This window comes from Phocoena phocoena, chromosome 15, assembly GCF_963924675.1.
Source record: "Phocoena phocoena chromosome 15, mPhoPho1.1, whole genome shotgun sequence".
Classification (NCBI taxonomy): Eukaryota; Metazoa; Chordata; class Mammalia; order Artiodactyla; family Phocoenidae; genus Phocoena; species Phocoena phocoena.
Window position 1 is genome coordinate 39,524,116 of NC_089233.1, and position 21,566 is coordinate 39,545,681.

The 21,566-nt window shown below is 47.6% G+C and overlaps 1 protein-coding gene across 5 annotated transcripts in view; it reads left to right on the top strand.

The window, feature by feature from the left end:
• Positions 1-4,416, top strand: part of KAT14 (lysine acetyltransferase 14) — a 39,679-nt gene extending 35,263 nt beyond the window's left edge. For 3 of the 5 annotated variants that reach the window (XM_065892290.1, XM_065892292.1, XM_065892291.1), the window contains exons 9-10: positions 1,604-1,794; positions 3,758-3,931. In XM_065892290.1, coding sequence (XP_065748362.1) covers positions 1,604-1,794; positions 3,758-3,931 — 365 coding nt within the window. Of the gene's footprint in view, positions 1-1,603; positions 1,795-3,757 lie in introns of all 5 variants that reach the window. The other 2 variants (XM_065892289.1, XM_065892288.1) reach the window with 2 other exon arrangements.
• The last annotated feature ends 17,150 nt before the right edge of the window (positions 4,417-21,566 follow it).

A 21,566-nucleotide genomic window follows, 5' to 3' on the forward strand; every position in this document is an offset into this window, starting at 1 on the left:
AAGGTCAAGAAGAAGCGAACAGTTAAAGTAATAAACAGTGTTTTTGTTTGTTCCTCTTCCCTGTTTGTCTCTGGTTCCAGAATAAATGATTCACCCTCTTTTGCTTCCACATGTGTCTAGATCCCAGGTAATGTCCATCAGTACCACACAGGCTGGTAGCTTGGGCGTATTTGGACACTTGTGATTTTTGCGTAATAATTCTGTGTGTTTATTTAGCTGGTCCTTTTGAGAGTGTTAGCACAGCCAAAAATTGTTTTTATTTATTTATTTTTATTAATTAATTTATTTCTGGCTGTGTTGGGTCTTCATTGCTGCGTACGGGCTGCTCTTCATTGTGGTGCGCGGGCTTCTCATTGCAGTGGCTCCTCTTGTTGCAGAGCACAGGCTCTAGGTGCATGGGCTTCAGTAGTTGTGGCTCGCGGGCTGTAGAGTGCAGGCTCAGTAGTTGTGGCACATGGTCTCAGTGGCATGTGGGATCTTCCCGGACCAGGGCTCGAACCCGTGTCCCCTGCATTGGCAGGCAGATTCTTAACCACTGCGCCACCAGAGAAGTCCCAAAAGTTGTTTTTTAAAAAGCCAAACACTCCTTGGGCTTCCCTGGTGGCATAGTGGTTGAGAGCCCGCCTGCCGATGCAGGCGACACGGGTTCGTGCCCCGGTCCAGGAAGATCCCACATGCTGCGGAGCGGCTAGGCCCATGAGCCATGGCCGCTGAGCCTGCGCATCTGGAGCTTGTACTCCGCAACGGGAGAGGCCAAAACAGTGAGAGGCCCGCGTACCGCCAAAAAAAAAAAGCCAAATACCCCAACCACAGACTTTGAAAATAAGAATAAATCCAATGTGATTCGTGATTTTATCAGCCTTAACATATTGTCTCTGAAGCCATCGATCAAAGGAACACAGTTTCATTGCTAAATATAAACACGTTCTTTGTGGATCTGTTTTACTGCACTGCTTTGGAATGTAAAGGAAATAATACATGTCTTCTAGGAGCTGGATGAGATTTTGTCAGGATGTCACGGTGCACGTGGTGGGGGCTGGGATGGGGCTGAAAGGAGCATTCTGGGAGTGTCTGCTACTTCCTGCCCCTACACTGGGTGCCTTCCAAACGTTAAACATGGAGTTATGTTATATTTTACTCCTTTATTGTAAAATGTGGCATTTGTACTAAAGAGCTTGTCAATTGTCTGTGTACGGGCGGTCTCGGGATCTTTCTTCAGCCCCCTGGGGTCTGGGTATCTCTCATCTTACCCAAGGCAGATACCGAGGCGGGGCGCTTAGGGATGCACCAGCTGGCACTCGCAGCCCCGGAGGCTGAGTGCAACACTAGGTGCGTCCAGTTCTGAGCTTGTGTGCTCTTTCCTACCCACCCTGTCCTGCTTCTCTTCTTGTAACATATGTACGTAGACCAGGCGATGCTAATTTTGATATTTTCTAAAATTCACTTTTTTATTTTTATGATCTGAATGTGTGGTGTCTATGGTAATGTCTCTGTCTCCAGTATGGGTGTTTTAGCACGCAGATGCAGCTGAAAGCACAGACTGAGTGGCCTGTTGCTCACTAGCCCCCGAGCCTGGGCTGACCCTGCTGGCCTCTCTCCGTAGGTGTTGACCTGTCCGAGTGCCTGCAGTACCCGGACTTCAGCGTCGTCGTCCTCTATAAGAAAGTCATCATTGCCTTTGGCTTCATGGTCCCCGATGTGAAGTACAACGAAGCGTACATTTCATTTCTGTTTGTCCATCCTGAGTGGAGAAGAGCAGGGATTGCGACTTTCATGATTTATCATCTGATTCAGGTATGTTGTCTCTGCTCACTGTCTGTCCACCTGCCTCTGGGTTTCCTTGAAAGGCTTGGAGGAGGAGGAGGCCAGCGCCAGGTGACGCCAGTGAAGAGGAGCCGGTCTGTGTCGCTCACGAGGTTATTAACACCCAGAGAGAAGCCTTCACCCCCTAAAAGAGGGTCACTCCTCAGACCGAGGTTTCAAAGAAATCAGTTTGTGACCATGTGTAGTAAATGAAATGAGGAAAGTACCACAAGTGGGAGCCTAAAGCACTTGTACCGTCCGTATCGTAACTGCTGCTGCTCTTGGAATCACCACCACGGTGACTCTGAGAAGTGGAAGTGAGAAGTGACTTTTAGTTCTTAAGTAATTTTAAACATTTTAGCCAGAGTGTCAGTCAGTGGTATGTGCATTCTGTTAATGTTGCTTGTTTTTATTTTACTGTTGCTGTGAACCTTCTAGGTAATTCATCCTTTGATATATCTGTATCACCTTTGAGGAAAATAGACCATATATTTATATACTAACACCAGAAAAACATGCAAGGATTTTTTTTTTCCCCCAGAATTTATCTGGTAGCTTATTTAGAAACCATTGGGTATGGAGCATTGTGTGTCACGTGGGCAAGATTCTTTTTAAATAGAAGATGGAGATGATTCAGTGTTTTTTTTTTTCCAGTTTTTAATGAAACTTGCTCAGTAATTCCCAGATGTTGGTGAGAACCCTTTATCGAGGAGTTGCATTCTCCTCTCCTCTCTTGGCAGTTAGTGTGAGGCTGTCTCCATTATCCCCGCCACACCCTGCCTTCACCCACCCCGTGCGCAGGGCCGACCTCCCCCTTTCCACCCTGTCCTGGTAGGATGGCCACGGGCTCCTGCCTCCTCCTTCACCAGCAAGGGCCAGTGGATAGGGCAGGGGTGTGATGTTCTGGTAGCACACCCAGTCCTTACTGAGCCTCCCTGGCTGGGAGGAGGAGTGTCCGTCTTTGTATGTGGGTGCCTGGCCCCCAGCCAGACCATAAACCCCGGCCCAGACACAGTACCACCCAGACGGTCAGCTGTGCTCGGCGACAGGGCTGCTGGGATTGTGCCAACTTGCAGCGTAAAGAGGACTGTCGTCCTTGGTGTGCTTGTCGTTTTTTCTTGTCCTAAAAATGCCTTTGGATGCAGAATGTGAGGGAAGCAGGGAAGAGAAGGTATCTGTCTGCCTTTGACCTGGGATTGTAAAATCTCAGGAACTCATCAAGTCCAGGATCTCAGTGGCTCTTCATTAAAGAGCAAGTTCTGAATTTATGTGACTTTTGGGGTACTTTCTTCTGTGTAGCTAATTAAAGAATCTAAGAACTTGCCTAGACTTGACAGAGCAAGCATCACTCTTTTCCCCTAGGATTAGGCCCATGCTAAATGCAGAAACCTCAGTTCTGAGAAGTTTGGGAGTGATGAGAGTGTCTTTGGGATTCAGAATGTCTGTATAAGGTATTCAAGTTGTATAATTAAACAGAAGTCTTAATATTTCATATCTGGCTACATAATTTAACATCTAGAAGGTCTAGGCAGGGAATTTTTACGATTCCCTTGTAGGATGACATCTGGTTTTTAAAAGCAGAATGTCTCCTCTTGTCCTCTCTTTCTTCAAGATTGTTGTGATGTTGGTATTGATATGCTTGATGTATTTAAATGCAATTGAATATAAAACAATTGACAGCGAAATATCCCTGTTGGCTCTTTGCTCCAAAGAGAAAAAGAACACATCCAGCTTACCGTCTGTTTCCTTGGCCTTGAACGTTTCGGCGCAGTGTTTTGGTGGTGGCAGAGACGGGTCAGGTTTCCTGCTGTTGCTGGTGCTGCAGTGTCTCAGCTTCAGGCCCCAGTGTCTCTGGTTTCTGTAACTGACTGCCTACACTTAAAAGTTACTTCACCCACTCATTTTCCCTCCGGCTTTTTCATTTTCACCTTGTGTTTTTCCACTCTTTCGGCAGACCTGCATGGGCAAGGACGTAACCCTTCACGTCTCAGCGAGCAACCCTGCTATGCTGCTCTACCAGAAGTTTGGATTCAAGACTGAAGAATATGTTTTAGATTTTTACGATAAATATTACCCCTTGGAGAGCGCGGAGTGTAAACACGCGTTCTTCCTGCGGCTGCGACGCTGATGTGAGTGCACCTCTTCACAGAGGGCACACATGCTCGCAGAGAAGGGCCATCAGTAGACCCCTAGCAGCAGGTGCTCGCTTCACCGCGGGTTCTGATCTCAGCTGAGCTGAGAGCAGCGTGGGCAGTGGCGTCAGTAGTGGGCGCCCCTTTGGCTGAGTCGCTGTCCAGCCCTTTCTGGACAGGCCTTTGTCCACACCTTGGACTCCACAGTCAACTAAGACTGGCAGGTGCGCTGTCCTTTGCCCAACAGCCTGTTGAGCCAGGAAGGTCCAAACTGATGTTCTTGGGGAGAGAGATTCTGTTCCGTTTAAAGTGTGAGAAATGTGATCGCGGTTAAGGGTTTCTGCGGTGCTTCCTTCAGAGGCACTGTACTGTCCTGGGGTGGTGAGATGATCACACGGGGGACGCCAGCCCGTCCCAGCCTGGCTGTGCTGTCACTGAAGCCAGGGGGACCCCTCGGGCACTCACTGACTTTGGTCATGGTGTTTGTGTGTGACGTTGCCTCAGCTGTGCCCCCGTGAGCATCCCCCACCGGGGCCCTGGCATGGGAGGTGGGATCCCGTTCTCCCCTCCTGTGGCCAGAGTAGCTGAGTGGCCTGGCATTTCAGTTGTGCCCCTGGATGGAGGCGAGCGGCGGTGGGAGGGGAGCCGGCCATGGACGGTCCCGTCTTGTCTGCGGAACGAGGCTGTTGGTGGGTTTGTGAGTGTTGGAGCTGGACTGTCAGGTGTTTTTGGATTTAGCAGGAACATTTCCAGAAGTATCCGATGTTCTCAAATAAAAATCTTTCCTTGTGACAACCCATGTCCAGAGCTTCAATCTCATCAGTTTACTTTCAAACTCTTTTTAATTAAGAGCGGTAGTTCTTATCTTTTGGGGACATGAATCCCTTTGAGAATCCAAAAAAGGCTGAACACTCTCTAGAAAACTCTGCACATTTCAAAGTTTGCATTGGTATTCCGTGGACCACAGCATCTCTGTTCTGGAAGCTGTGCTTAGAGGGAGCTTGAATCCCCTCGTTCCAGGGTAATGTGTGTCGTCCCTGCAGGAAGAGTCTGCAGCTGTCCTGTCGCTTATCTCTGTTAACCTAGCTGGGATCAGGGCTCCCTTTCCCCTCTCCCGCATGAGGCCCCAGGCTGGACATGCCGAGTCACTCAGGTGCCAGGATCAAAGCAGCGATGGTCAGCCTCCAAAAAGGAGTCTTCTGGGCTCCTCCTCACCCTCTCCCCTTCCACAGGGTCAAAATCAGCATTTCCCAACCTGACCCTGCGGGGACCCCCAACAGGCTGGGAGGGATCGGCTGTCACCTGCCGCCTGCTTGGCCTTTAAGGTTTAGGTTCTTAAGATTATAGGTGTGTTATATTCTACTATCTGAGTGTGTCTTTTTTATGGCTAAAGTGATGGATTTTTTCACCCCAGAGCTCGAGGAAGAGCTGACACTTGTGGGAGACGGGCGGTTTGAGCCCCAGCCCGTACGTGCCCCCGGGTGTGTGTGTGTCCGTGGACCTCCCCTTTCATACTTTCCTCCGCAGTGAAACTCCAGGGCTTTAAGACAGACCAACCTGCACTCTGAGTGACACCTTATAGTTCGTGTCATTTTGAGAGAGAACTTCCAGGTGAGGGTGAGTGGCGGCTGAAAAGCAGATATACTGCTCGTATGTTCACGTTTGGCCAAAATGTCTAGTATTCTAGTTAAAGTGAATGTGGCTAAAGGCTACATTAAATCAAAGGTATGTCTAGCAAAAGGCAGTGGGCTCCAAGTGGGATGGAAAACAAAGGCCTGATCTCAGAGAGTATCAGGAAAAACAAGAATTGCTGGCAACTGGGGCCTCTGGGGCGTAAGCCTGAGGCGGGGCCTCCTGGCTGTGCCACTGGCTGCCCTGAGCAGCACCCAGCACCCAGCCTGGTGGGCTCGGGGGTGGGCATCGTTGAGTAGACAAGGTACAAGGTGCTAGGAGTAGGAAAAACGTGAGCCCTGTTCTGAGCTCTGAATTCTCCCAGCGACTCCATGAGGTGGTCGTGCCGTTGCCTCAATTTTAGGGAAGAGAAAGTGGGCTTGAGAGGATGAGTAAGTCCGTGCCAGGGCACACAGACAGAAAGCAGAGGACAGGACCGCAGTCCTGGCGCCGGCTCCTCCCTGCCTGCGGGGTGTGTGACGTTGGGGAGGAACTCTCCCCGGGGCCTAAAGCCCCTGGACCCTGACAGGCGGCCTGGATTCAGAGCTGATTCGCTTCCCACTCTGACCTTCCATGTTTTCCTTGCTGGGCTCCCAGGTCAGGGTCCGTGGTCGTGTGCAAAGGCAGGTGTGTGTGAGTGTGAGTGTGAATGTTTTTTGGGGGGAGGGGCCTGAAACTTCATCAGACGTTCAGAGGTGTGTGTGAGCCAAAAAGCAGTAACTAGCCCTGTTCAGACTGGAGGGAAGACCTTTCTGGAGCCAGCTGGGTGGTTGGAACAAAGGTTCAAAAGGAATGACTCACCAAACAGTATCTTAGAAATGTTTTATTTTAATTTTGACATAATTTCAGTCTTGACAGAGAAGTTACAAAAGAGTACAGAGTTCCCAGGTACCCTTCATCCCAGTTCCCTAAATGTTAACATTTCACACGTTTGTGCCCCCTGTACACATACATGTGTGTGCACATGCACACTTTTTTCTGAACCATTTAAAAGTAAGTTGCAGATACTGTGCCCCCTTTACCCTTAATAAAAGCTAGGAATGTTCTTACCTAACTGCTGTACGGTGACAAAATCAGGGAAGTTAACCTTGATCTCTTGCTGTTACTGTACAGACCTAATTCACATTTCACTGATTGTCCTAATACTGCCCTTTATAGCAAAAGAAGATCAAGATTGCATGTCACATTCAGCTGTCAGGCTCCTTTTGTCTCCTGTGATCAGGAACAGTCCCCAAGTCTTTGTGAATGTGGACATTTCTGAAGCATCCTGACTAGTTGGTTTGCACAGTGTCCCAGGATTTGGGGGCGTCTGCTCTTTGCTCCTGTTCAGGTTCTGTAGGCACTCGGGCAGGAATACCATGGACATAAGTCCTGTTTCTGGCAAGGTTAACTTTTAGTTAAGGCAGGCAGGGTTCACTTTGCAAGTACGTGTCTTATAGAGAGGTTCACTGAGGATATGTCAGTACCCTGCTACTCAGACTTTGCACCCCTGGTCTTAGTATCCAGACAATGCGTCGTAGCCTTCTAGGTTCATATCTCCTTGAGGAAGCAGCTTTTAGAGTGGGTTCCGCAGTGGCCTGAGCTTAAGTGAGGGCCTGTCACCCTTCAGTAAGATGCTGGCAAGAGCTCCTGCCTCCCCAGGAGCACAGCAGGGTGTCCTGGGCAGGTGGGCCGGGCACTCAGTGTTACAGGTGGTGCTTCTCAACACTCACCAGGACTTCTCTGGTGACCAAGAGGCCAAAGGATGTCTGTGTTACCTAGTGCTACGTAAGGAACCACCACAGACTCTAGCCACTTAACACCATAGCAGTTTCTTTTCTCTTGGGATTCTGAGGGTTTTCTGGCTGGTTCTCTCCATGTGGTGCCGGCTGGGGCACTGGGGCAGCCCCTGTCATCTGGGAGCTCAGCTGGGGTGCTGGCCGGGGGGCTTCAGTTCTCTTCCCGCCTCCCCGTGGGACTGCTTACAACACCTCATGGCGAGGTAGCTGGGTTCCAAGAAGGAACATTCTTCCAACTTTCCAGGAAGACAGACCCCACTGCAAGTGCTTCTCAAGCCTCTGCTTGCATCGTGCTTACTGCTGACCCATCAGCCGGAGCCAGTGACGTGGCCGAACTCCTAGACCACACCGGAGGGAGCACTTCACAAGGACAAATACTGGGATATGTGGTTCCCGAGGGGAGGGGGATGGCAAGCACCAAAGTATAGTCAACCAAAAGGGTCATTATGGAAAAGCCTGTGAAGTTGTGACACCCAGAGGGCAGCTGCCCGGCTTGGAATTGTTCCCCTTTGGGGCAACTGGGTGGGCTGTAGCTGGTGGACACCTCATCCATGCTAGGAAGGCAGTGAGGGCGTACCTCGAGGCCAGAGTGCATGCAGGAGCTCTAGGTGGCCACGGTTTTTTGTTTTTTATTTTGTTTGTGGGCCAGTCTAGAAAACAGGAAGGGTTGAGACAGTTTCAGATAGATTTCTGGTGAGGCCTCTCCCTGAGGCTGGCTGAGGCTCCCCCTCAGGATTGGGGAAGGCTTCCCCTTACATCCATCCCATTTTATAGTAAATCATCCCGCCTTCTTTTTAAAGTTTTATGGAGGTGTAATTTGCATACTATAAAATTCACCAATTTTAAGTGTACAATTCAGTGGTTTTTAGTAGATTTATGGAGTTATCACTCAATCCAGTTGTAGAACATGGGGCCAGAGAGGCCCCTGGTGCTCATTTGCAGTCAGTCCCCACTCCTGCCCCAGCCCAGACGACCACCAATCTGTTTTCTGTCCCTATAGATTTGCCTTTTCTAGATGTTACATGTCAAATGACCCTTTTTGCTTTACTTCACGTTGGCTTGTTACCAGTTACCAGAGAGGCTTCTCTAACCCAGCATAGCCCATTGCTTTAGATATTTTGGTATAAATCCTACAAGGCCTTTTGTCTTATGCACATACATATGCCCTTGCATGTGTCATTTTTTTTCATATACTAGTTTTTAAAATGAACTGTGATCATATTGTATATCTTGTTCTATAAGATACACGACTTTTGGGGTTTTTTTTTTTTACGTGATCACAGATAACATTCCACATTGTCATATGTTCTAAAAAATCATATATGATAGAATTATATTTTGTTATAGGCATGTACCATAGTTTAACAAATACCCCTGTTTCCAAATAATGCAATCATACCAACAGGCTAAAGAATAAAAATCACATGGTCATATCACATGATACATGACAGAATCCAATACCCATTCATGATAAAAATTCTTAGCAGGGGCTTCCCTGGTAGTGCAGTGGTTGAGAGTCTGCCTGCCGATGCAGGGGACACGGGTTCGTGCCCCGGTCTGGGAAGATCCCACATGCCGTTCTCCGGAGCCTGTGCTCTGCAACGGGAGAGGCCACAACAGTGAGAGGCCCGTGTACCGCAAAAAAAAAAAAAAAAAAAAAAAAAAAATTCTTAGCAAAGTAGGAATACAGGGGAACTTCCTCAACTTGATAAAGGACTTATGCAAAACACCTACACCTAAACATCATACTTAACGGTGAGAAACTAGAATACTTAGAAACTAGAAGCCCTCCAGCTAAGCTGGAACAAGACAAGGGTGTCCTCTCTTACCACTCCTTTTAACATCGTACTAGCTAATGGAAGTTCTGGCTAATGCAAGAAAATGAAATAAAAGGTATACAGATAAGGAAGGATGATATAAAACTGTTTGTATGCAGATGACATGGTTGTCTATGTAGAGAATCTGAAAGAATTGATAAAAAGTTGACCCCAGGGCTTCCCTGGTGGCACAGTGGTTGAGAGTCTGCCTGCCCATGCAGGGGACACAGGTTCGTGCCCTGATCCGGGAAGATCCCACATGCCGCGGAGCGGCTGGGCCCGTGAGCCATGGCCACTGAGCCTGCGCGTCCAGAGCCTGTGCTCCGAAACGGGAGAGGCCACAGCAGTGAGAGGCCCGCGTAACGCAAAAAAAAAAAAAAAAAGACCCCAAAGTGGAACTAACAGGTGAATAGCAAGATTACAGGTTATGGGGTTATTTATACAAAAGTCAGTCACTTTCCTATATGCTAGCAATGAATTAGTGGAATTTGAAATTAAAAACAGTACCATTTACATTAGCGGGTATAAATCTAACAAAATATGTACAAGATGTATATGAGGGAAACTACAAAACTCTGATGAAAGAAATCAAAGAACTAAGTAAATGAGGCAGTGTTCCATATTTATGCACAGGAAGACTCAACATTGTCAAGATGTCATTTCTTGCCAGCTTGATCTGTAGATTCAAAGCAATTTCAGTCAAAATCCCAGCAAGTTATTGTGTGGATATTGACAAACTGATTTTAAACTTTATAACCAAAAGACCCAGAAAAGCCAACACAATATTGAGGGAAAAGTATGAAATTGGAGGACTGACACTACTCAACTTTGAGACATACTCTAAAGCTACAGTAATCAAGACACTGGTATTGGTGGAAGAACAGATAGCTAGATAAATGGAACAGAACAGGGAGCCCGGAAATAGACTTCCGTAAATATAGCCAACTGATCTTTGACAACGAAACAAAGGCTATACAGTGGAGAAAACATAATCTTTTCAACAAACAGTAATGGAACAGCTAGGTATCCACGTGCAGAAAAAAAAAAAAGAATCTAGACACAGATCTTAAATCCTTCACAAGAATTGACTCAAAATGGATCATATAAAACTGCTAACATAGGAAAAAATCTAAATGACCTAGGGTATGGTGATGACTTTTTAGATACAACATGAAATGTTACCAAACCAAAACTTGGGTCCACTCGCCGGCGTTCAGTAAAGCCAAACAACTGACACCAGGTTGTGGCGAAAGAAAGAGCAGCATTTATTGCAGGGCGTGCTGTACAAGGAATCGGGATAGCTAATGCTCAAAGCACACGAACTCCTCGATGGTTTTCAGCAAAGCATTTTGAGAGGTAAGGTGAGGGAAGGGAGTCCCAGGGTAAGTGATCATCTCTGATTGGTGAGGTCACAGGGTGGTGTCACAGGGGTTCACATGATCAGTCTTTAGGCTGTAGTAGGCCTGGGGGGCTATGTACTCATGGTCAAGTAGTTAACCTCTTCTATCTAGTGGGGGTTTTGGCATCTGTAGAACAACTCAGGAAATGTGCATCAGGTACTATTATTTGGGTACTTCAGAGAGGAGCTGAAGCAGAGGATGTGGGGGGAGGGGTCTGTCCCAGGGAAGACCCCTTAGGGTCCTGGTTGGTTCTACAAAGGCACAATTCATGAAAGAAAGATTTTCTAAGCTGGACTTCATTAAAATTAAAACTTCTGCTGTGTGAAAGGATACTGTCAAGAAATTAAGAAGACAAGCCACGAACTGAGAGAAAATCTTTGCAAAGCACACATCTGATAAAGGACTGTTATCCAAAATATACAGAGAAGACTTAAAACTCAATAATAAGAAAATGAACAACCTGATTTTTAAACAGGCAAAACCCCTAAACAGACACTTCACCAGAGAAGATACACGGAGGGCAAACAAGCATGTGAAAAAATGCTCCACATCATGTTATCAGGGAAATGCAAATGAAAACAATGAGATGCTACTACACATCTATTAGAATGGCTCAAATCCACCACTCTGACAACACCAAATGCTGGCGAGGATGTGAAGCAACAGGAACTCTCATTCATTGCTGGTGAGAAGGCAAAATGGTACAGCTGCTTTGGAAGGCAGTTTGACAGTATCTTACAAAAATAGGCGTACACACTCTTATCACATGATCCAACATTCACACTCCTCATATTTACCCAAATGATGTTAAAATGTATGTTTATACACAGACCTGCACATGAACCTTTTTTCATAATTGCCAAAACTTGGAAGCAACCAAGATGTCTTTCAGCAGGTGAATGAATAAACTGGTATGTCCAGAAAACAGAATATTTTTCAGCACTAAAAAGAAACAAGTTATCAAGCGTGAAAAAACATGGAGGAACCTTAAATGCATATTACTGAGTGAAATAAGCCAGTCTGGAAAGGCCGCTTGCTGTCTGATTCCAATTATATGACATTCTGGAAAAGATAAAACTGCAGACAGGGAAAGGATCAGATTCTGGGGGTTAGGGAGGGAGGGTGGGATTATTAACAGGCAGAACACAGGATTTTTAGGGTGGTGAAAATGTGTGATAGCATAATGGTATAACGATGGATATACGTCATTATTCATTTGTCCAAACCCATAGTATGCACAACACCAAGGATGAAATGTAATGTAAACTATGGAGTTTGGATGACAGTGACGTGTCCGTGTAGGTTCTCCTGTAACAAAGGTACCACCTTGGTGGGGGATGTGGATAATGGGGGAGGCTGTGTATGGGGGGCAGGGATATTTGCGAAATCTCTGTACTTTCTGCTCAATTTTTCTGTGAACCTAAAACTGTTCTAAAAAATAAAGTGTTAAAAAAAAAAAAGGTACTGCAATTAAAATGGGCAAATGATTTGACTAGACAGTTCTCTGAAGAAGGTATACAAATAGCCAGTAAGCATATGAAAAGATGCTCAGCATCATTAGTCATTAGAGAAATTCAAATGATATTCACAGAGCTGGCTAGAATCAAGAAGACATAAATAATCAGGTGGCTAAGGCTATGCAGAAATCAGGGCCCCCATACATTGCTGGTGAGAATGTAAAATGGTGCAGTCGTGTTGGAAAACAGCCTGGCAGCTTTTCAAAATGTTAAATATAGAATTACCATATGACTCAGCAGTTCCTCTCAGGAGAAATGAAAACATATATCCACACAAAGACTTGTACATGAATATTAATTATGCACAATAGCCTCCAGGTGGAAACAGCCCAAGTGACCCTCAGCTGATGAATGGATAAACACATGTGATAGATGTGTACAGTGGAGTACTACCCAGCAATAAAAAGGAGCAAGCACTGATAAATGCTACAACAGGGGTTAAACATCACGAATTGAAACATTTCAAAGAAGCCAGACAAAAGAACACATGTTGTATGATTCCTTTTATATGAAATGTCCAGGAAAGGCAAGTTAATAGAGACAGAAACTAGATTAGGGATTACTTACTTGTGTCGCTTCATGTTACATCACAGTCCTTTTTTTCAAGTTGCTAAATGGTTTTCGTGACCATTCTTTAATGGTTCTATTTTCTTATTCTTTTAGTGTTCCTCATTAAGATTCCTGCTTTTATATATAACATTGCAGTGAACACATTTGTGCTTAAGGTTTTTTGCCATGGATTGGATTTTTTTCTTCTGGTTAGATCCCAGAAATGGTATTCTTAAGTCAAAAGATGTGAACATTTTCATTGTCACTTTGTCATTGCCAACACTGTCATTAATGTGTTAAGGTACCAGTCTCACCTCAAACTACCAGGATTAATTATTATCACTTGAAGTACTTGTTGCTAATTTTTACATAGGCAGTAATTTGCTCTTTAAAAAATTATTAGTGTGGTTGAACATTTTCCATTTTTTGTTTCCTAGTGGCATTCCTTGTTTTATAAATTGTTTGCATCCTTTGTCTGTTAATCTCCAGGGAGTAGGGAGATCTTGGTGTTTCTCATCATTTATTCATATGAGTTCTTCCCGCAGTTGAAGTGGTGATTCTCAACCCAGTCTAACTGGCTGGTCCCATCTGGGGAATTTGTGGAGAGGGTCCCTCAAAATTCCCCTTCATGTGGTATTCAGGAGGGAGGTGGAGGAGGGGGTAAGAGAAGGGAAGGACCAAGACAGAAACAAAACAACTCAGAGGCAGGTAGGTCCTGGTCCTCAGCCAACCCCGTGTCCTTGTTTCCCCCAGTCCTGGGAGAGCAGGCTGCAGGGAAGAATTGGACATCTGTTCTCTGCCTCTGGGGCCCTTGGCCTGGTTCCCTCATTTATCTGCTCTCATTAGTCGACGAAGGCCTGGTCTCCCCAGACTGGCCATCCCAGGAGCCCCGCTTCCCTCTTGGGCCCCCCCTCCCCAGTCCGACGGCAGTCCCCTCTTTCTGCCCACCCAGCCCGGATACCCTTTTGGGCCTTTTGGAAATTTCTGCCCTCTCCTAGTTCTCAGGTCATTTGAATCACTGAGGTGTGTGGCATGGCTGTAAGAAGCTTGGCTTCTGGTCCATTCGGGCCTAAGTCCCGCACCTGCTGCTTGCTGGCTGTGCCTCAGTTCCCTGTTTGCTAAAAACCTGTGATTTGTTGTAAGGAGGACCCGTGAGAACATGAGGAGTACTCGGCAGGCTGCCTGGTAGCTGGGGGCCACGGAACAATGGTGGTTACCCTCAGGGGAGGGGGGAGACCCTAGTTAAAATGAGGCTGTTGCTTAGTGTTTCTCAGCCTCGGCCACAAAATCGCCCACACCTGGGTCCCGTCCTCTGAGAATTTGATGTCGTTGGGCTGGGGTGTGGCTTCCCAGCCCAGGCGATTCTGATGGCCAAGGTTGAGACGCACAGGCTGGGAGGACTAGTCCGGGGGGGATCTGCCCGTCATCTCCCGCCGCCACCCCGGGCCTCCCAAGGGGAGGCTCCTCATCTCACTTTCCAAAATGCATCCCTTCTCCAAGCCCGAAGGCCTACCTGAGCTTCTGGTAACTGACCTTCCCTGGATGAAGCCAGAGCAGGGCCCACTTCCTCTCCTGACTCGGGGTTTAATTCCATTTTATTGTCGCACCACTTTTTCTTTTGCACATGTTGGTGTTTGTTCTTTTCCTGCCTGCACGTCTGTGGACAGAAAACCAGACTCGTTGTCTTTTGTGACCCTTGGGGCATCTTGGAGGCTCCCGACTGTAAACTAGTGTTTGGGAAAAGTGCATCTTTCTCCCCAAGCTCGTCAGACATCCCCGGGGCTGGAGAGGACAAGGCCGGGGGAGTGAGGCAGGCTGTGCACGTGGGCTTGGCAGGATACTTTCGGCTGCAAGTAGGAGAAGCCCCGGCTCAGACTGGCTCAGAGGACCACCAACTGTGGTCTCACCCAGCAGACATCCAGAGGAAGTGCATCCCATGGTCACGCAACCATTAGCGTGTTAACCATTAGCGTGTTAACCATGTGAGCTTGGGCTGGCAGCTTAAACTCAGTGTCCTCGTTTGTGAAAAAGGACCGTTGCCCGTGCAGCGAGTTAACATTAGTAAAGGCCTTACAATGATCCCTCATGTGAAGGAAGTGTTTTGTATGTGTCGGCTACTCTACGATCAGTCATCGCTGCGTAACAGATGGGAAATTCTCGGTGGTCCACAGCAATCAGCATTTCTTTCCCGCGCATCTGCAGGTTGGCAGGGCTTGGCTCGGCCCCTCCCGTTCAATCTGTGCATACAGCTCAGGTCTGCCCCACAGGTGTATCCCCTGGGTCACAGGGAAGCAGTGCAGCAGGTGCTGGAGCGATGCTCTTCACATAATGGTGGCAGTGACACAGGATAGAGGAAGAACACCAGCGTCGGTCGGGAACTGGCACGTTCTCACTCTGCCCCCTTTCATTTGGCCCAAGCAAGTTCCATGTCCCAGGCCAGTTTCAGCAGGGAGGGGAGGTAAATTCTACTCACGCCAGTTAATGGTAGTATCAAGTCACATGTCAAAGGATATGAAGAATTAATAAACAGTGTGTCATCGGTGGATTAGATCAAAGATTGTATTAACATTGTTAAATTCAAAATGTTTCCTCATTTCTCTTGTGATTTCTTCTTTGACCCGTGGGTTATTTAGAAGTGAGTCATTTAGTTTCCATATCTTGGGGGAATGTTTTCATATATCTTCCTGCTACTGATTTCTAGTTTAATTCTCTTATGATCAGAGGACATACTTTGTATCAGTGTTAAATTTCTTAAGCCAAAGGCTATGCTGTGGTGATGTAATAGAACATCTCTTTTCTTAGAAAATACATGCTGCAGTATTTAGCGGTAAATGTCCATGATGCATGTAACTTACCCTCAGATGGATCAAGGAAGAATTCTGTGTGTGTGTGTATGTGTGTGTGTGTGTGTGTGTGTGTGTGTAGATTGCAATTAACTGAAGGTGGGACAGGGAACATGCACAAATCATAAAGCTAAAGGGGTAAAATGTTAACAGTAGGTGAATCTGGGCAATGGATATATAGGTATTCTTTGTACTATTTTAATTTTTGCAACTTTTCTGTAAGTTTAAAATGATCTCCGAATAAAAAATAAAAAGAAAGGAAAAGCTAATAGTCTCACCCCTATTCCACTCCTCCAGGTGTGTATCCTTCCATATGCTTTCCTTACCCACACTAACATGTACTAATATTTATACACTTAGATGGGATTTTTATCATTTTATTAAAATAGGATTATTCTCAGTGCATTAATTATCGTGCAACTTGATTTTCTCAACAATACATCGTAACAGTCCTTCTAGGTCAAAAATTTAGGTTTAATCTAGGTTTAATTTATTTTGAAACAGAGGTTTATAAGTACCACAGTTTCTTCAACCATCCCCCTACTGTTGGATATTCCGGCAGTTTCCAGTTTTTTTGTCACCACAAACGAGGCAGCAAAAACCATCCTTGTACGTATCACCCACGGTGTTGGTGCCCAGTCCGTGACTCACTTCTGGAATTAGAATTTCAGTCAGAGTCAGGTAGCACCACAAACCCTTTGCAATTCATCGTGTTCAAAGCTGTCGCACCGTGGGAGTGAGGCTGGTCTCCAGAGGCCAGCCATCTGCTCACCCTCGTGTCCAGTTGCACGCAAGCCCAGCATTTCTAAGGCGGGCCAGAATGTCCTCTGGAAAGCTTAAAAAAAAAAGAAAAACAGTGCCCCCCCCCACCCACGTTTCTCTTTGGACCTGAAGAGACTGCTGGAACGGTCTGCTGTCTTGTGGCAGGGGCCCCATATCGAGGTGGCCGGGGAGTCCAGCATTTCCACGTGTCAGCCAGACCTGGCACGTCCTGCCTCAGCTAGTTCATGCACCTGCTAATTATATAACTTTATATAACTTTAAGAAGGTTTTGCTAGAAATTTCAGGCAGAGCCCAGGCTTCTGTAGGTGGGGCCAAGTGGCTGGTTGGATTCTCGAGTGGAGACAACTTGTAGTCCAGTTGATGTGGCTGAGATTGTAGTTGTGATCTTCACACAGGACAGTGTCCCGCAGCAGGGATGACAGTTAATATCCATAGGATGTTGCCTCGTGCCAGGCAGGGAGCTAAGCGCTTTCCATAGAGCATCTCGTTTAACTCCCACTGTGACCCTGAGGTACAAGAGTCGTATAATCCTATCGCATCACTCACCTGTGGCCACAGCAGTTCTGCATGAAACCACCCCAAACCTTAGCGGCCTGAAACAACCACCAGTTATTTGCCTGCGATTCTGTGAGTGAATGATTTAGGCTGGGCTCACATGGACAGTCCTGGCTTCGGCTGGGCTCCCTACTAGGCTTCTGGGAGTTGGCTGGCTGTTGGCTGGAGTGACGGGGATTTTCATCCACGTGGTGTCTCATCCCCCAGCAGGCTAGCCTGGGCGTGTTTACGTGCTGGGGGAAGGGGTGAGAGCGGGAGAAAGACAGAGTACCAAGGCTTGCTCAGGTCTAGCCCAGAATCGGCACATCATCACTTTTGCCACATTCTCTTGGCCAAAGCAAATCACACGGTCAGCCCAGATTGAAGAGGTAGCAAAATCACACCACCTGTGGGTGGTTGGAGCTGCAGTCACATTGCACAGGGCATGATACAAGGAGGGGTGAAGGTCTGTGGCCATTTTGGTGGTTTACCTCACCGGCTTTTGCAGGTCAGATGAGTCAGGAACAGAGAGGTTACTTAAATCGCCCGAGCTCACAGAGCCAGCAGATGGCAGGTCCGGACCTGGGCGGGCAGACAGCAGCGCCCCAGCATCCAGCCCCTCTCCCATCTGCCCGCGTCCATGAAGGCTTCCTGACTGCGGAATCATCTCGCCATCTCTGAAAATCCCCAACACCCAGTCAACCTCAAGGAGAGAATCATCTTCAGAGACCCTTGGCTCCTTGAAGGACAGGCATGTGACAGAAGTTGGAGGAGGTTTTGGACAGATGGCCCGGCAGGTGGTTGGGGGGTTGAGTGGATCGGTGGGTGGATGGCTTGTTGGCAAGTAGATGATGTGAGAGGGCTGAGGACAACTGTCACCTCATCTCCGCTTGGGTTTTTTCTGAAGTGGAGGGGCAGGAAATAAATCTGAGCCTCCAGGTGGACTTTCTTGGGGCCATCAGCCTGAGGGCCTGAGGTGTGGGATCCACACTGGGATGAGGCGGCCTTTCCAATCAGAGGTCCTCTGAGCTGGAGACGGTGAGTGCAGAGGAGGGAGAGCCCCAAGCGAATTTTACAAGAGAGTCTTCAGTGCCAGGGTTTGGACCAATCATTTCCCAAGTCTCTAGCCCCGTGCAAGGCACCAGGATTCCCAAGAGGACTCTTATATTCAAGGAGTTTACAGTCTGAGTCCCCTCATAGGGCCCTGGGCAAGGCCAGGGACACAGTCTGCAGGCACAAGTCCTGGCTGATGGCCAAAGAGAAGAGAGCAGCCTTCTCCGTCCCTCTTTGTGGGGTCACCTGGGTGGCTGTGCTGTGGATCCCTCATGTGTGCCCAGGCTGTGTGTCAAGTATCCCAGACCATCCCAAAGGGGTTTGTGGGAAAGGCCTTGACTCTGCTCTGGAAGCCACCCCCAGCCATCAGCCTGCCAGGTGGGCCAAATGCACTGGTTCATAGTTGGTCATGTCACTGTCCATGACCCTGTTTCCTTCCCATAGAACTCTGAGGAGATGGGATGGGGGCCAAGGAACCCTCCAGCGCCCAGAAGAGGCCTTGGAGAGCAGCAGCCTGAACAGCTGTCTCACCACCTGCCAGCTTCCACCCAGCACCACCAGGCTCTTTTTTTTTTTTTTTTTTTTTTTTCAAATTTGTGTATTTTATTGGGTCAGCTTGATGACTTTTTTACCTAGTTATATGAGATACCTAGTTGAAGACACCGGCCCTTTCCAGCACTGCAGAAGGTCACTTGTGCTCATCTTTACTTTGCATGGCCACCATTTTTCTGACCTTTAGGTGAGTTTTGCAAGTTCTCAACTCATCCTGCATCCCTTGCTTTCCCGAGGTTACGCTCATCGTTAATCTGCACTGGTCTCTCCCCCGAGGGCTCCTTGAGGGCTCCAGCTGCTCTAGCTGGAAAGCCAATACTCGAGAAGCAAGTGTTAATGGAAAGGAGGGTTTGCTTTATTCCAGTTGCCAGCAACGGGGGGAGAAGGCGGACTCCTGTCCAAAGGCCAACTCCCCACTGCCCATCAGTGGGCAAGAGCTTTTATAGGCAGAGAGAGGGGGCCGCATGCAGCACAGCACAGTCAGCTCTGACAGTCATCTCAAAATGTCACCAGTGGTCTGATCAGCATCATCTTGATTGTTTTATGCACAGTCCGTCTTCAGTTCCAGGGTCGGTTTGTTGCCATTTCTTTGAGGCCAGTTCTCGGAATTGCGGCAGTTTATGTCATGGCTACAGCCTGGTCATCAGGTAGTTAACTTCTTCAACCTGGTATGGGTTTCGGTATCTATAAGATAGCTCATAGGACATGGCTCAGAATATGATCTATAGCCCTTGAGGAGGAACTAAAGGTCCTTGACTTTGTTTAATGGCTTAACTATTATTATTTTGTCCTGTTTGACTGCTTTCCTTTGTTTCTATATTTTCTCATTTCTCTGATTAAATTTATTCTTTGGCTAAGGTTTTCTACGGACAAGAGGCAGGTGAAGTTCATGGTGGGGGGCGGGTGTAGGGAGGTTGTGTCCTGTAAAAGCCCTATAGGGTCCTGTTCCATTTCAGGAGTGGGTCTTAATCACCTCTGTCCCTGTTTCCCTTCCCTCCAGACTAACACAGAGCAGGGTGCCCAGTGGATGTGCCTTCCATGAAGGCCAGCCTGCCTCTGTACAGCACGGGGTGATGGGTAAGAGCACAAGCTGCCTGCCTTCCAAGCCCTGACACTCTCACTTACCACTGTGTGACCTTGGGCCAGTTACCTAACCTCTTTGTACCAAACCAGGGAGGATAATATTACTTGCCTTACAGGATCACTGTGATGATTAAGTGCATCAGTATTTATAAAGCTCTTCCAAATGTCTGGGGCATAGTGAGGCTGTTTAAGTGTTTGTTAAATGAAGACATGAAAAAAAAAGATATTTTCCACCTGAGCAGCTGAAGGCAAGGTCTAGTCCTGTTTTTTGACCACCATCTCCTGAGTCAGGAGTCAGCATATTATAGCTTCCCTGCCACCAGGTCTTGTAAGTAAAGTTTGATTGGCGCACAGCCACGCTTTCTGGCTTGTGTGTTGTCTAAGGCTCGTTCACGCTGTGGTGGCAGAGTTGAGTAGTTGCAACAGAGACCATTTATCCTCCGGCCTTTTCCAGTGTGAGCTTACTGACCCCTGCCCTGAGTCTTCTAAACCCACCATCAGCCATGGTCTGCTGCAGCTTCAGTGCGAACTGTTCTGACGGAAAAAGTGGCTTCTGTGGATGTTGCATGTTTAAATGCCTCAGCTGTCCTCTCTGTGCAAACCCACTTGACCCCCAAGGGTTTCCTTGGCCTTAATCCTGGTCCTCAAGAGACCCTCAGGAGGCTCGGAGGTGGCCCTTTGTTTGGCTGGTGGGTGGGTTTGAACTATCATCTCTGAGTGGGGACAGGTGAGGAGAGAGGTGCAGACATGCCCTCGGGGATTAAAGTTCCACCCAGAGCGATAGCGGCTCCCTCCTGCCACAAGGGCCACAGTCCTGTTTAAGTTAGGCTGTTAAGTGTTGGCCTTAGGGCCAACTCTGGCGAGCTTGCATTCCTCCGGCACTTTCCACCAAGCTTGCCGTTGCAGATTACTCAGGAAGGCGCCAGAGAGTAGATTGTGAGATGCAATTTATTATGTAAATCTGGAGCTAGTCTTCCCAGGCCATGGGTTTACTGGGGCGTCGCTCTGGGCCTTGCAGATACTCCCGTTACTCCTGGCAACAGATCCACCTGCCATTCACAAGCTCCATTTCCTGGGTCCTATTGCCAACAGGAAAACAAAACCGAACCTAAAAAACCAGCATGAAGGCAGAACTTACTTGAGGGGAGGCGTGCAGGGGGAAAAGGACAGCAAACCTTAGCATTTCAGTAGGAAAAATCTGCTCAGATATCCCTGGAGGGGTGGGAGTGTACATTGGAGCCACCTTTCGGCAAGGCAAATTGCAGTATATACCAAGAATTTGAAAACAGTCCCAGCCTTTGACCAAATCTACCCTCTGGGAGTCCGCTATCGCCACAACTCTGGCGTGTAGCAAGCCACCCCTAACGCAGACTTACAATCATCAACACTTCTCTTGCACACAGAGTGTCAAGAGCTGTGAAGGGTCTCAGATGTTATCCTATTTCCAAGTTACCAAGTGAGCTGGACTGTTTCACGGGGGCTGGTAGGAGACGTGAGTCTTCTGGGTCAAAGGTGAGGGGTGGTTTGTTCACCTCAGCCATGGCAGTCGCCAGGGCTTCAGCATTTGCCCCAGTTCTTCACGTTCTGATTCTCACACGGCAGCGCAGTTAGGACAGGGGACACCTGCACACAGTGGGTGACACAAAAACAAACATCGATTCAAGGTGGGTTGTAGACATAAAAGGCAAAACAATAAAGCTTCCAGAAGAGCATCTTGAGATAGACAAAGAACATTAGCCATTTGGCCTCGATTCCCAGTCCAGGCGTCTCTTGGCGAGGCCAGGCCAGGCCAGACCACCTCCGGGCCACTGGGTCTGCTCATTCCTCCACCCGTTCATTCATCACAAGTTTTCTGAGAGGCAACCATGGACAAGGCCAACACCAAGCAGTAAAACAAAAAAACAAAAACATTAACCGTGAAGGAAAAATTGATCAATTGGACTTTATTAAGAGTTTATTTCATGGAGCTTGATGGTGTTTCCAACTTTGCTGGTGGGGCACAGGGATTCTGAGTTATTTCAGAAGATGAAGAAAGAGAGAGAGGCCGCTTG